Source organism: Carcharodon carcharias, chromosome 2, assembly GCF_017639515.1.
Source record: "Carcharodon carcharias isolate sCarCar2 chromosome 2, sCarCar2.pri, whole genome shotgun sequence".
Lineage (NCBI taxonomy): Eukaryota > Metazoa > Chordata > Chondrichthyes > Lamniformes > Lamnidae > Carcharodon > Carcharodon carcharias.
Genome location: NC_054468.1, coordinates 55,060,771 through 55,072,423, shown reverse-complemented (window position 1 = coordinate 55,072,423; position 11,653 = coordinate 55,060,771). Strand labels below are relative to the sequence as shown.

General features: G+C 40.3%; 1 protein-coding gene and 1 long non-coding RNA gene across 3 annotated transcripts in view; one reads left to right on the top strand and one right to left on the bottom strand.

Moving 5' to 3' along the window:
- The first annotated feature begins 739 nt into the window (after positions 1-739).
- Positions 740-11,653, top strand: part of slc33a1 (solute carrier family 33 member 1) — a 39,619-nt gene continuing 28,705 nt past the window's right edge. The window contains exons 1-3 of one of the 2 annotated variants that reach the window (XM_041211540.1): positions 766-816; positions 7,681-7,881; positions 9,913-10,716. In XM_041211540.1, coding sequence (XP_041067474.1) covers positions 9,966-10,716 — 751 coding nt within the window. In that variant the 5' untranslated portion in view covers positions 766-816; positions 7,681-7,881; positions 9,913-9,965. Of the gene's footprint in view, positions 817-7,680; positions 7,882-9,912; positions 10,717-11,653 lie in introns of both variants that reach the window. The other variant, XM_041211550.1, reaches the window with a different exon arrangement.
- The window catches only part of LOC121290736, a 38,270-nt gene continuing 33,491 nt past the window's right edge, over positions 6,875-11,653 (bottom strand). The window contains exons 4-5 of the long non-coding RNA XR_005945872.1: positions 9,426-9,527; positions 6,875-7,696 (exon numbers count right to left, since the gene is read on the bottom strand). This is a non-coding gene — a long non-coding RNA (uncharacterized LOC121290736). The remainder of the gene's footprint in view (positions 7,697-9,425; positions 9,528-11,653) is intronic.

Sequence of the window (11,653 nt, the reverse complement as noted above, 5' to 3'; positions counted from 1 at the left end):
TGCTGAGCTGCCTGGGGAAATGTTTTGGGGAAATCGCTGTCAGTGGGCGAACCTGAGATCAATTTACACTTCTAGCTGGATTGATCACCCAATTGAAGTTGTAAGTTTGTTGTATGTTAATGAGTATATCTTATTCCTTTTAAAATTAAACTTCATTTGAAATTTATTTTCCAGAATTCTACGCTTGCCTTATTGGTTAAAGGCTTTTCAGAACCAAAGTGAATCTAAAAGGTTACAGAGGACAAGGTCAGATAAAATAAATCAGCTGCAAAAGTTTACATCAGTAACCAGCAGTCCCCCTGTCTCCAGAAGAATGTCAGTGAGGGCCTCTGTCTCCAGCAGCATCTGGCTGAGGACCCCATGTCTCCAGCAGCCTGGGGATGAGGTCATTCTGTCTCCACAAACCTGTGGGGGTGAGGTTCCCCCTGTCTCCAGCAGCCTGTGGTGGTGAGGTCCCCCAGTCTCCAGCAGCCTGTGGTGGTTAATTCCCCCTGACTCCAGCAGCCTGTGGTGGTTAATTCCCCCTGACTCCAGCAGCCTGTGGTGGTTAATTCCCCCTGACTCCAGCAGCCTGTGGTGGTGAGGTCCCCCTGACTCCAGCAGCCTGTGGTGGTTAGTTCGCCCTGTCTCCAACAGCCTGTGGTGCTGAGGTCTCCCTGTCTCCAACAGCCTGTGGTGGTGAGGTCCCCCTGTCTCCAGCAGCTGATGGGACTGTAAACCCATCAGAATCAGCCACGTCACTGTTCGTCTCGAGTGAGGGCGGAGCCAGCAGCAGTGATCAGAGATCCGGGATCAGGGACTGAGCAGCGACAGCAGGTGAGGGGGGTGTTTTTGAAGATGTCGGTAACTGGGGCCTAGGGATGTAGATTGATGGCGGTGTGTGGTCTGGCGTTTTACTGTTGCTCCCGGAGGAATGGGAGGGCCGCAGTTGCGGTCGGTGTGCTAGCGTCTTCCGCTGGCTGAGGAACATGCTTTCCTGTTCAGATCGTGTTTCGTCTTTCATTAGGCGGTAGCGGCATGTCTTTGCGTGAACCTGACTCTGAAGTCGCCTCCTTGTCTGAGAGGGGAGCATGATAGTTAAACCGCCGCCGGAGGAGCCAATTCCCGGGAGGCAGGGTCAGCCTCACCTGGCTGTTGTTCCACTACTTTCAGCAAATGAAGCTACCTGGACATTAAATCAGAGTTTCATCAGGATAACAGAGTTTAAAAAAACATTTGTAGTTATGCAATAAAAATTTGTTTAATGTTACACAGGGCGTTAGTTACAGACGTGGCCCGAGGGCGGCCTGGTAAACTGGATTTTCCTTAGTCACTGCGCTTTTGTAATTGTAAAACCCGTTTGGTATAAAGTGAAGCATAAACAAAAAACGCTGGAAAAACTCAGCAGGTCTAATAGCATCTGTGGAGATAAAAAAGAGTTAACGTTTGGGGTCCCTTCGGACTCCAAACGTTAACTGTTCTTTTTCTCTCCACAGATGCTGTTAGAGCAGAGCTTTTCTAGCATTTTCTGTTTTTATTTCAAATTTCCACAGTATTTTGCTTTTATCTTGGTACAAAATGAATTGTTTAATATTTTCCTGTACAAGAGTGCCATGAATAACAGTTCTGTAATTTAATCCACGATCTTGGATGTCTAAATGTTCTAATTACATGGGTTACAATACCTGAGCCTTGGAACTAAATTGTAGTTTCATTGAGTTTGCATCTGTTGTTATGATCAGGTGAGGAGGGGTTGAATGCTGTCCCCTCTTTTCCCTCTCCTCATTTGACCACAACAGGGTTTTTTTTTAAAAGAGTTATACTTGGCAATTAATTCTTAACTGTTTACATGCTGTGATTATAAAGAACTAGTCAGACAGCTTTTCTTGAGTTTAACAAAGTAAGTGGTTATTTTTATTTCACTAAAACTGACTCAGGTAAATATATTAAAAATAGAAACTAGGAGCAGGAGTAGGCCATTCAGCCCTTCATGCCTGCTCTGCCATTCATTATGATCATGGCTGATCATCCAACTCAATAGCCTGTTCCCGCTTTCTCCTCTTATCTTTTGATCCCTTTTGTCCCAAGAGCTACATCTAACTCCTGAAAACATACAATGTTTTGGTCTCAACTACTTTCTGTGGTAATGAATTCCACAGGCTCACCACTCTGGGTGAAGAAATTTCTCCTCATCTTAGTCCTAAATGGTCTACCCCATATCCTCAGACTGTAACCCCTGGTTCGGGACTCCCCCACCATCGGGAACATCCTTCCTGCATCAACCCTGTCTAGTCTTGTTAGAATTTTATAGGTTTCTATGAGATTCCACCCCCCCCCCCCCCCCCAATTCTTCTGAACTCAGCGAATATAATCCTAATCAACTCAATCTCTCCTCATGTCAGTCCCGCCATCCCAGGAATCAGTTGGGTAAACCTTCGCTGCACTCCCTCTATAGCAAGTACATCCTATCTCAGATGAGACCAAAACTGCACACAATATTCCAGGTGTGGTCTCACCAAGGCCCTGTTCAATTGCAGCAAGACATCCCTGTTCCTGTACTCTAATCCTCTGGCTATGAAAGCCAACATACCATTTGCCACCTTTACCACATGCTGCACCTGCATGCTTACCTTCAGCGACTGGTGTACAAAGACACCCAGGTCTCGTTGCACATTCCCCTCTCTCAATTTATTGCCATTCAGATAATAATCTGCCTTCCTGTTTTTGCTACCAAAATGGATAACCTCACATTTATCCACATTATACTGCATCTGCCATGCATTTGCCCACTCACTCAGCTTGTTCAAATCACACTGACTTCCACAAACGTGCACATACATTCAATCACACATGAAAATACATATTACAGAGTAAAAGATAATACATTTGCGAAATTAAAGTTCACAAGAAAGATGAACCAAGTTCACGGTTTGTAGCTTGCTGGCTTGTGCAGCTGCAGATCGGATCTGAGGGCCTTCCTTTCGGCGCTGAGGCAGTTTAAAGTTGAAGCTGGTGTTTTCTTCTCTGCAGACACTGCTGCAAAATTGAAGTCTTTCTTTAAAATCTCTTTCTACTTCAGCAATGAAGACACAATCAAATTTAGTAGACATGGCTCAGTCTTTAGATAGGGACAGAGAGCAAGCGGCTTTCCTTCACTCAGCTGTTGTTGATCTTCCGCCCCAAATATGTGTTTAGACACACATACAACTTGTTGGTCATGTGACCTCTCTCTGACTGCTAGTGTTTCAAAAAATAATTGTATTTTCCAATGATAACTTGATTAGCTTGTCTAGAGAGGTATCTTAGAAAAAAAATCAAGGTCTTTTGTTCAAAGTTCTGTCGAAGGGTCATGAGGACTCGAAACGTCAACTCTTTTCTTCTCCGCCGATGCTGCCAGACCTGCTGAGTTTTTCCAGGTAATTCTGTTTTTGTTTTTGTAACCTTTGAATGGTTTGTTTTCCATTGTTGATTACTGTCGATGCCTCCCTAGATATCTTTGATAAGGCAGAAAGAGGACTGTTTAAAAATTTCCAGAAAAGCCATTGTCTGTAATGGAATTTGTGGACTTGTTGTCTTTGGTGTAGTGATGTAATTGGATTCAGCCAGCTTGCTGTAGATTTGAAATTACTCCAGTCTGTCTCAAAAAAATCTGTCTTTTTGTAAGTACAATATTTGACACAAGCATGTCTTCACAACACTCTCTAACCAAAGTTATGTCATAATAATTAGGCTTTTAAATTTTTTATGATAGTATTATGACTTTCATAAGAATATAAGTAAATTACTGTATGTGTATTTATATAAATGCCATTTTGGCAGTACAAAAGACCTGTTATGAAGTTCATAGCTTTTTGCATCAGGATCAGTGATAGGAACATAGGACGTAGGAGCAGGTGTAGGCCATTCAATAAAATCATGGGTGATCTGATTGTGCAAAGAGAATTTCACATACCAACGACCCTCTGAAAAAAAATATTTCTCCTCATCGCCATCTTATTCTTAAACTGTGTCCCCTAGTTCTAGTCTCTCCCACAAGTTGAAACATCCCCACGGCATCTACCCTATCAGGTCCTCTCAGGATCTTATATGTTTCAATAAGGTCACCTCTCATTCTTCTAAACCTCAATGGGTATAGGCTAAACTTGTTCAACCTTTATTCGTAAGATAAGCCCTTCATCCCAGGAATGAGTTGAGTGAACCTTCTCTGAACTGCTAACACAATTATATCTGTTTTTCAAATACGGAGACTGTCATGAAGAGATATTAATGTCTATAATGTTATTGGAAATTATTTTTAAAATAGAATTGTACTGGGGTCTTTGTCTGTGTTTGATTGTGTGTGTCGTAATTGGATTAAAACCAACTAATCTGGGTGCTTTGTGTATAGAAAGAATTAGGTTTGAAATGACAACTAGGTAAACATGAAGAAACATAGGTGTCAAAATGGCAATTTGCATTTTTAAATAAACCATTCAAAAGAATGGGTGAAATCTTGCCCCTAGCTAGAAGACATCAAGCAATGTGTTTATTTTTTTCAGCTTACTAATAAAATTAGTGGGATGAAAATGTTATTGTTAGAAGATGTGACTTTAAAAGCCTAGGATACCATGGAAAATTTACTTTCAAAGGGGAAGCTAGGCATAAAGAGGGAAAGGAGATTTTGTGTAAATCAAAGGCATTTAAGATCTTACCAGCCTGAAAGCCTACAACGATGTCTGCAAAGGAACCAAATTGCAAGGAACCTCACTTTGAATTCATACGGTCAAATGTGCTTTGCCTGGTGTCTGTTTAAAGTCTTACTGTTTAAAGGGTTTAAAGGGTTACTGTTGCCTTGGTGGAGATTTATCTGGGAGTGCTTAATTTGGGGGTTTGTTTAAAGTTACTGTGGTAGTAATTTGTAGATAAGTGTCTGTGTTAATTTGTTAACTTAATAAATGTTTAATTTAGTTTTATATAAAAATCCTCTTGAGGCTCAGTGGTCTTATTCCTGAATTCAGAGCTGCATTGCAAACGTACCAATTGAAAATATAGGTTATGACAGTTGTTTCAAGTCTCCCTCTGGGATTTAAACAACTCAGCCTTACCAACGGCTGTGTCACAACAAGACAAAAACTGTATATACAAAATACATACAAAACTGATAAACAATTTCTACTTGATGCGGAAACAAGTGGGCTGCACTCAAAGATAACTGGAGATTGTGATTTGCTCGTGGTTTGTTCTTGCAATTTATAATGTTTGAACCCTTCCGTTACACCTAAGTGAGTTGCTGCTTATTGAAAATTGATGCCAAATGTCCATGTTCATGTGCATTTACTGAAATAAGGCAGTTTTATCTAACTTAACTTGCTTCAGTAGCTTAATCATTCTTAATTTAGTATTTTTGTGAGTCCTTTTCATAGAATCATATGATGATAGAATACAGAATGGCCATTTAGCCTATTTATGCTTATACTGTCTCTTTTAAAGAGCTATATAATTAGTCCTACTTCCCTATTCTTTCCCCATAGATGGGCAAGTTGTTTTCATTTTCAAGTATTTATCCAATTTCTTTTTCAAAGTTATTCTGAATTTACTTCAACTTAACCCTCCCCCCCCAGCAGAAACACACACACACACAAACACACACTTTTCTGGCAATCTACTCCAGATCATTGCAACTTCTGTTCTTATTTCCTTGTGTAGCCTCTGGTTCTTTTGTTAATTTCCTTAAATCTGTGACTTGTGAGCTATCTGGCATTAGAAACAGTTTTTCCATATTTATCAAAACCCTTCAAGACTTTGATCAGCTCCATCAAATACCTCCTTGACCTTCCAAGCTCGAAGGAAAACAGCCCCAGTTTCTCTAACCCATAAATCTTTCATCCTGCACATACCTGCACTCTAGTAAATGTCCTCCACACTCCCTCTCAGGCCTTGAAATGCTTACTGAAGTGTGGTGTTTAGTATTCACCACAGTACTCCAGCTGGGACCTAAGTGGTAATTTAAAGACATAACTTTCCTGGTTTTGCACTTCATGGCTCTATTAATAAAGCCAAGGGTCCATTTTAACAGCCTTTTCAATTTCTCAACTGCCACCTTCAAAAACCTATATACGTAACCACGCTCCCTTTCCCCCACCCCAGTCCCACCCCATCTCTCTGCTCCTGCGTATCATTTTAAATTGTACCATTTGGTTTCTTTCTACCAAAATACTTCCACTTCTCTGCATTGAATTTTATCTGTCGTGCGTCTGCTATTTCACCATTCTGTCAATGACCACCTGAAATCTGTTACTATCCTTCTCACATTTAGTATGTTTAAGTTTGTGTCCTCTGCAAACCTTGAAATTATTCCCTGTATATCTAAATCCGGGTCATTAATGCATAGAAAAAGAGCAGTGGTCCCAACACTGACTCCTGAGGACTTGATTGCATATTTCTTCCCAATCTGAAGAAGAGTTTGCCATGACCCTCTGCTTTCTGTCTTTTAGCTAATTTTGTATCCACACAGCTATTACTCCTTTTATCTTATGGGCTTCAATTTTGCTAACAAGTTTGTGGTACTTTATCAAACCCCTTTTGAAAATCCATATGCACTGTTATGATCCCAGCTGATACTACTGGACATCTCTCTGCTTCTGCGTATCATTTTAAATTGTACTATTTGGTTTCTTCCTACCAAAATGCTTCACACTTCTCTTCATTGAATTTTATCTACCGTGCATCTGCTATTTCAGTCTGTGATGACCTTCTGAAATCAGGTCCCTGGGTGGAACCTGGCTTTATAGATCCTAAGTTTTATTTTTTGTTTAGAAATGCAGAAGGTGGCTACTGAACAGAGTCACAGAGTCTGTTGATGTACTTTTAACAAAAGAATAAAATATTTATTAAACAAGAAAAAGATTAACGACTCCTTCACCTACAATGATACCAGATTTGTAAGAATAATACAGGTTACAAAAAATCTATCTGGCACTCTAATGTTCACAGTACATGTAAGCCAACAGACGACCTGTGGTCAGACACACCACACTCTGAAACCAAGTGACAGATGCCACCCCAAACAGATACTATGAATCTCTCATCAACTCCCCCAGATGCTTATCACACTGTGAGCCAATCGGTCTCATGGAAACTGTCTTCCACATGGATTTCCAATCTCCACTCTCAAAGAACTTGTCTTGGAATCTTCCCCCAAGTGAAGCTTTCTCTCGGAAGTCTCCAGGCTTCGATCTCTCCCTCTGATGTTCCTCTCCTCGGTTCGCCACGTGCATTCAAGCTTCGCCTTCCACGCACTCTCATAGACTCAGCTGTGCCAACAGAACACCACTGCTTCACAGGGCTGTAGTAAGGAGTCACCAACCTTTGGCTGTCTCTTTGGATCTTCTGGCATATCGCAAGCCCACTTGACCTTGATTCTGCACCTCACAGCTTTCTCTCTTTAATTTGGGGCCTTTTGCTTTGCTCCTTACTTTAACTTCACTGAACAGGACCTTGTTCGGGTTTCTGTACTTTTCCCTTGACTTCATTGTCTTCCTGGGACCTTTTGTCCCACCCCCTGGTTTCTGGGACTTTTGTTTGTTCTTCTGGGAAATCTGCTCTCTGCAATTTCTGTCCTGCCTCCTCTGTGCCTCTCTGGAGAATGGCGTTTCTCTTCTGGGTCACCCAATCTTCTTTTTACTCACTTTCACTTTTGCTTTCGTTTCTTCTTCTGCATAGGTGCAGGACTCCCTTTCTATAAAAATACAGAAAAGAACAAACTGTGCATCTGCGCATGGTTGTTTACTGGCTTTACAATGAGGATCCTGACCAACTTCACATGTGAGCCATTCCAGTGCCGGCGCATGCACAGAAACTACTGAGGCCTACTGGGACTTGTCTCTCCCGGTCTCTGAGGGCCCAAATTTCGTTTTTTGAAAAGTAAGTTTTCTTTTATTCCTTTTCTCAGGCTCGTGAAACAACATCAATCGCGCTACCCTCATCCACCATCTCATGTCATTTTGTCAAAGAACTCGATCAAGTTTGTCAAACACAATTAGCCTTTAACAAATCCTTGATGGCTTTCATTTATTTACCATATTCTTTCCAAGTACCATATGTCCCCATCACTGGTGGGTTGATAGGCTTGTAATTGCTGAGTTTACCCTTGCCTCGTTTTTGAATAAACATGTAACATTTGCAATTCTGCAGTCCTTAGACATAGCTCCCATATCCAAGGACGATTTTATCACAGAGCCTCTACTCTTTCCACCCTTACTTCCCTCAGCAATGTAGGATGCACCCATCCTACATGATGCCAACCTTTTAAGTATCTCCACTTCATGTATTTTTATCCCATCAATTTTCTCAATTACCTCCTTTCTGTGACATTGGAAGCATCCTCTTTCAGTGAAGACGGATGCGAATTATTTATTTAGTATCTCAGCCATGCCCTGTGCCTCCATGAGAAGATGCCCTTTTTTGGTTCCTAATTGGTCCCATCCTTCCTTTGACTACATTTTTATTATTTGTATACTTTGGCTTTATATTTTGCATCTTCTGTGTTGCACCATTTATAAATTTCAGCCTGGGCAAAAAATTCCAATGCAGACAATTGAGGAAATTCAAATTTTGTATTAAATTTAACAACATGCTGAGACATTTTGAAGTAGAAACAGCACAAATTAAAGGTTCCAAGACAAACATGAACAAATAAATTATCCAAAATCCAGTCAAGTGGAGTGGGCAATACTTAAGTGTATTTGGGAGAATTGATGATCAAGCTGAAAGGGTATTCAGATCCCAACAGCCTTGGGCCTCTGAAAAGTTTCCCCCCTTTTACAAGAAGAATCCCTGAGAATGGAACCCATACTGTCATTGCCCCCTTTCAAACCATTAGTACTTCCCTATCGTCCCACTGTTCCCCATGTCAGCCCATTTTATGCCCATGGTACTGCATCACCATTTCCCACATCAGCTCATTCTGTCTTTATATTCCAGCCTTAATGCATTGAAACACAAGTTTCCTCTTACGATTATGGTAGAAAATTGTAGGGTCATGGTGTACAATTTCCTGATGTGTGCTCCAAGCATGTACCAAATGTGGTGTGCAAAAGATGTACAATTTATTACTCTGTTAATGAGTTAGTTAGCTTAAGTCAGTGTTTGATTTTGAAAAAAAGTCCGCTAACAAACAAATCACTTCATAATTACCCACAAGTTTTATAGTTTATGCCATTTCCAAGATTTTTAAGTCTTAAAAATGTTTCAAGAGGGGAGTTTTTTTACCTAAAATAATTGATATACAGCTAAGTACATATGAGTCATATACTTCAAGTAAATAACAGCAACAGCTTACATTTATACAATCTCTCCTAACCATCAACAAAGAAATCATGATCACAGATGCTACTGTTCACAAGTGTAGTCTATCTAATGCAAGTCCTAATAGACAATAGTATGTGTTAATAAATTTAAATAAGTACCAGTGTTGTATTACTTTGTTCACTTTTATCCTCCTCTTGAGACATGGGTTCAAATCCAGTTCCAATGGAAATATCTTCAGCGGTGTTGATAGTTGATTCTTCCTGGTTATTGAGAATTCTAAGTAAAATTAATTCTGATAATTGGTGGTTTCCTGTGCATTTCAATTTAGAGCCAAACAGCCTGAATTTCAGCAATTAAGGTTACTGTAATGAAGCTTTCATTTAGATAGCATAAGGAAATTAAAATTCTGCACCAATGCAGCTGAAGTGCTTTCTTGTGGTAAAGGCCTGTTAAGAGTGCTGTAGAGGAAAGCTTCAATTATTTCATTTAGGAGATTCTCAACTAAAATGGAAATTGCTCCTTAACATGCAGAAATTGTAATCTATGTAAAGTACTTCTAGAAACATTTGACTGCTTATTACAGACAGCTTTTTTGTCTGAAACTTTATAAAATGTCATTTTTTTTCACTGTATTTTTGTTTTTAGGCTCCCATGTGACGTGTTGATTGAAGAACTGAGTCCTGGTCTTCAGATCTGAAATGCCGTCATCAGACATACCCAAAGAACGCAGCAGACAACGTATTCAAAATCCCATTGAAGCTTGGCGTATGCAAAACGATGTGTGGAACCATGAGACCAATTTACATATAGATGAAAACAAAAGCTTATTAGAAGACTATGACAATGGATTATCAGAACCTGATCATGAAATAGTCCTTAAAAATGATTTCAGTAACATTTTACTGCTCTTATTCCTCTATGTCTTGCAGGGAATTCCTCTTGGTTTGGCTGGGAGCATCCCACTTATATTACAAAGCAAAAATGTTAGTTATTCTGACCAAGCTATTTACAGCTTTGTGTTTTGGCCTTTCAGCCTGAAACTGCTGTGGGCACCTTTAGTGGATGCTGCTTATTTTCCAAACTTTGGGCGGAGAAAATCTTGGTTGGTACCAACTCAGTATTTTTTGGGGCTTTTTATGCTTTGCCTGTCGTCTGAAGTAGATGCACTATTGAAAAGTGACGAACACACTAGCCCCAATATTGTTAAACTCACAGTTGTGTTTTTTATATTTGGGTTTCTGGCAGCTACTCAGGATATAGCAGTGGATGGCTGGGCATTAACTATGTTATCCAAAGAAAATGTAGGACTAGCTTCTACTTGTAATTCAGTTGGACAGACAGCTGGGTACTTTCTCGGTAACGTGCTCTTCCTGGCATTGGAATCACCAGAGTTCTGCAACACATATCTACGTTCTCAGTCGCAACCAACTGGAATTGTCACTCTATCAGGTAAAGTGCAGTGATTTTAAAATTGTTCAGCTTTCATTCTTATTTCAGTTAAAAATGCAGTGAAAACCCTTATGTCAGGCTTTATCTTTAACAATGTCCGTTTTACCAAGGTCAGCATTTACCTGCAGTACCAGTTATAGTTTTAGATGGCACTGTTAGGTGGCCTTTGGCCTTTACTGTTTTAAAATTTCTGTCCACTTTAATGCATTTCAATGACTTGGAATCTGCATGCAGTTTCAGTGTAGAATCTTTAGGTGATAGCAGTTATTGCAGGGTCACAATATGATGTTGGTAGGTTAGTGTTTTGTTGGTATGTACTTTGGAAGGGGAAAAAAAAACAGTATAATTCTGCCTTGCGAAAGTTATTCTTTTTGGCTGAATATAAAATCAATGGTACCCATCTGTAAAGTCAGTTTTACAAAATTTCCACTTGGGCTTCTCTGATGGTCCACATATAGAACTCTGCTAAAAACAAAAAAAACTGCGGATGCTGGAAATCGAAAACAAAAACATAATTACTGGAAAAACTCAGCAGGTCTGGCAGCATCGGCGGAGAAGAAGAGTTGACGTTTCGAGTCCTCATGACCCTTCGACAGAACTTGAGTTCGAGTCCAAGAAAGAGTTGAAATATAAGCTGGTTTAAGGTGTGTGTGTGTGGGCGGGGTGGGGGGGGGGGGGGGGGGCGGAGAGAGAGAGAGAGAGGTGGAGGGGGTTGGTTTGGTTGTAGGGACAAACAAGCAGTGATAGAAGCAGATCATCAAAAGATGTCAACAACAATAGAACAAAAGAACACATAGGTGTTAAAGTTGGTGATATTATCTAAACGAATGTGCTAATTAAGAATGGATGGTAGGGCACTCAAGGTATAGCTCTAATGGGGGTGGGGAGAGCATAAAAGATTTTAAAATGTTTAAAAATAATGGAAATAGGTGGGAAA